Source organism: Apaloderma vittatum, unplaced genomic scaffold (assembly GCF_000703405.1).
Source record: "Apaloderma vittatum isolate BGI_N311 unplaced genomic scaffold, ASM70340v1 scaffold35227, whole genome shotgun sequence".
Taxonomy (NCBI): domain Eukaryota; kingdom Metazoa; phylum Chordata; class Aves; order Trogoniformes; family Trogonidae; genus Apaloderma; species Apaloderma vittatum.
This window is the reverse complement of record NW_009725161.1, coordinates 313-3,946: the sequence shown is the minus strand read 5'-3', so window position 1 is coordinate 3,946 and position 3,634 is coordinate 313. Positions and strand designations below refer to the sequence as shown.

The window sequence follows — 3,634 nt, the reverse complement described above, 5'->3', positions numbered from 1 at the left end:
AGCTGCCGCGGCGTCCCCGGGCTCAGGGATCATCCTCCTCCCCGTTAATTAACCGGGAAATAATTAACGGGAAGGTCAAAACACCCCGCACCCGTGCGGCCGGACCCCGGTAACCCCGGCTCCCACCCCATCTCCAGGCATCGTCGTTCTTTTCCGAGATGTGACCATTCCCTCCCGAGATTTAACCACTCTTTTCCGAGATGTAACCATTCTTTCCCGAAATTTAACCATTCCTGCCCGAGATTTAACCATTCTTTTCCGAGATGTAACCATTCTTCTCTGAGACTTAACCATTCTTTTCTGACATTTAACCATTCTTTTCTGAGATATTTACCCATTCTTCTGAGTTTTACCTATTCTTCTCTGAGTTTTACCCGTTCTCTGAGTTTTACCCATTCTTCTCTGAGTTTTACCCGTTCTTCTCTGAGTTTTACCCGTTCTTCTCTGAGTTTTACCCATTCTTCTCTGAGTTTTACCCGTTCTTCTCTGAGATTTACCCATTCTTCTCTGAGTTTTACCCATTCTTCTCTGAGATTTACCCATTCTTCTCTGAGTTTTACCCATTCTTCTCTGAGATTTACCCATTCTTCTCTGAGTTTTACCCATTCTTCTCTGAGATTTACCCATTCTTCTCTGAGTTTTACCCATTCTTCTCTGAGTTTTACCCATTCTTCTCTGAGTTTTACCCATTCTTCTCTGAGTTTTACCCATTCTTCTCTGAGTTTTACCCATTCTTCTCTGAGTTTTACCCATTCTTCTCTGAGTTTTACCCGTTCTTCTCTGAGATTTACCCATTCTTCTCTGAGTTTTACCCATTCTTCTCTGAGATTTACCCATTCTCTGAGTTTTACCTATTCTTCTCTGAGTTTTACCCATTCTTCTATGAGATTTACCCATTCTCTGAGTTTTACCCATTCTTCTCTGAATTTTACCCACTATTTTCCGAGTTTTACCCATTATTTCCCAAGTTTTACTCATTCTTTTCTGAGATTTAACCATTCTACGAGGCTCGTTGTTTGGAATTTTTTTGTGTGTTTTTTTTCCAATGTTTAGGAAGGTAAAGAGTTCATCACGAGGCAGCGGGGCCCCTGCCAAAAACCGTACGGCGTCAGATCGCCGCTCAAAGAATCCTCTCTGCCGCTGCGGCCACACAGGACGGTGTCTCTGGCGCGTGGGAAATGTCCCGACCACCGGCTCAGTGCCTCCAGTGCAGCTACTCCAGAACCACGGTGCCTCCCGCCGCCTCCAGCGCCGCTTTGATCTTCTCAGCTTCCTCCTTGGAGGCGTTCGCCTTGATCTCCTGCGGGAGGGACTCCACCAGCTTCTTCGCCTGCGAGAGGGGACACACACAAAGTACAAGACCTGTAACCGAGACCTGTAACCGAGCTTTCGCTAACGGGATTAACAGATTTAGAGCCATGAGCCTGACCTCTGCTGACTGCTCTAACCCCCAAGACTTTTACTCGAACGGCAGCACGCGCTTGCCCAAGACCTGGCTGCACCTGCCGGCTCATCCACTGCAGCCCGGGAAGACCTTTTCCAGGGAGGAACTGCCCGCAAACTCCTCCCGCCACACGCGGGGTCTCCCAGAGGCGCGGGGGAGCTGCCACGTCACGACCGGCCGGTGTCAGGTCAGCGCTTTCAGCCTGAGGGTTTTGGGTTCACTCATCGTCATCAGACGGGGCTGCGCTGGGTGGAAAAGATTTCCAGCACTGACTGTGCTTGGTGACACGGGCTTGACGTTTTCAGGACTTTTTATACGAAAGCATTGGTAGCACGCAGGGCTGTGGTATTCCAGGGAAGCCGACGAGCTGCGGAACCGATTTCAGGGGCCTTCCCACGGCCAGGCTGCGCAGAGGGAAGGGAGCCGGAGGGGCTGGTCCCTGCTGAGGGCAGCTGTTCTCTCCCTAAGACAAAGCAGCAGCGACGAAGCCGTTCAGCTCCTTAAAAAATAAAACCTGGGGAGGTTCCTGTGGCAAAAAGCCGCTGCCAGCGCTCTGCCATGTGGCTCTGCTGGCATTTAGCACCCAATGGAACGACCGCTGCTGACAGGTTTTTCAATTTTAGCTCACGTTGGGTGCACTGACGATGTTTCTGTGGTGGCAGACGATGGTTTTTTCACCCCGCACGGCCCCAGGAAGGAGCCCGTTCCGGCTGGCTGGGATGAGGACGGGCAGCACAATCCAAGTTATTCATTTAAGGTCCTTACTCACTGATGCTTAACTTCAGCTCTAGGGCAGCCCCGGTCAGGGGAAGCAGCAGTTCAGAGCTCCCAGCAGGAGGAGGAGCAGGGCCCGAGCCAAGCTGAACCTGCACGGTGCAAGCCCCAGGGCAGGGACAACGGGCCCGAGCCTGGCCAGAGCGCAGGAGGACGCTGGGATGGGGCAAGGGTCTGCCAGGCTGGCCAGGGACACACATCCAGGGCTGCAAACGGACTTGAGTCCGGCCTGTGCCGATGACAAACCTGCCTCTTCCAGCAGCTGTTTCTGCAGGACCGGTCGCCTCAAGTCCCGTCAACACCCAACGTCCAAAGATTTCACCAGCGATACTTTCCTCCAGATCACTAACAGCCCCACAGGTCAAGAGCAGATTCCCTACAAATCCCACTAAAAACACCTCAGCTCCATGGCAGCAGGATGTACGAGAAAAATGCAGCAGCTACACTGTGAAGAGGAACCCTGCGGGCAGACCCGGCCCCAGCAGCGGCTGCGTTTGTGCGTGTGCTTTAACCCAAACTCTGGGTCGAGTAGGTCACACTCGACAAAGTTTCCCTGTGACAACCTGCACCAACTAACCTCGACTCTGCCTTGGAACTGCCACCAGCTCGTTCGACAGGTTCCACACATGGAGTCTGCTCAGCATCAGCTCCCCAGGAGGCTCAGAACCATCCGCTGACCACGTCCATTACAAGGGTTGGAATTCTAGTGTTTGCTTGGGGCTGACAGTGGACAAGCCCCTGCCCGGCCAGGCTAACCAGGCTGGCAGCCAGCTAACTGCCCCCGCGGCACCGCGAAACACATCCCTGCCGCCACCTCTTCACCACTAGCAAATCGTTTGCTTTGCCATATGTGAACGGGTCAGAAGATTTGCCTCAAATCCTTCTGATAGCCTGGTCCACAAACAAGAGCAGTTTCTTCCTAACAACTGGATAACCAGAAAATGTTTCTGTTATCCCCCAAATATGAAACCATCACCCAGAAAGAACTGAGGCACCTGAGGTGCTTCTGCAGCAGCTGCTGCATCGCCTGCTCTTTGCTCTGAGCCCACACTGTGGCTCAGGGGTGTGAACCCAGATGCTGCCCAGGACTGCTTGGCTCCTCCAGGTAAACAGGAGGTGTCACCTACAAAAATATCTTTGAAAAGCAGTGGATGTAAGGTGTGTGAGTTACAGGAATTTGTCAAAGTTGAAAAATACGTTGGCTTCGAAAAACCAGAGAAGTTGAGGGGAAGGCAAGCCAAGGCCAGCTGTAGTGAGGAATCCTGGCTCCCGCCCAGCTCTGCAGGGAAGCTCAGAGCAGCTCCTACATCTGGAGAAGGTGAGGCTGGCACAAGGGACTCTGGGGCCTTTGCTCTGAGCCTTCTCCTTCTGCTGGGGGCTCAGTTGCTGGCCATGCAGCGGAGCTGGGAGGGAACA

At 52.8% G+C, this 3,634-nt stretch overlaps 1 protein-coding gene across 1 annotated transcript in view; it reads right to left on the bottom strand.

The window, feature by feature from the left end:
• Positions 1–1,213: 1,213 nt before the first annotated feature.
• Positions 1,214–3,634, bottom strand: part of MRPL12 (mitochondrial ribosomal protein L12) — a gene marked incomplete at its 5' end in the record, with an annotated part of 2,725 nt that continues 304 nt past the window's right edge. Inside the window, one exon of the mRNA XM_009872792.1 lies at positions 1,214–1,330. Coding sequence (XP_009871094.1) covers positions 1,214–1,330 — 117 coding nt within the window. The remainder of the gene's footprint in view (positions 1,331–3,634) is intronic.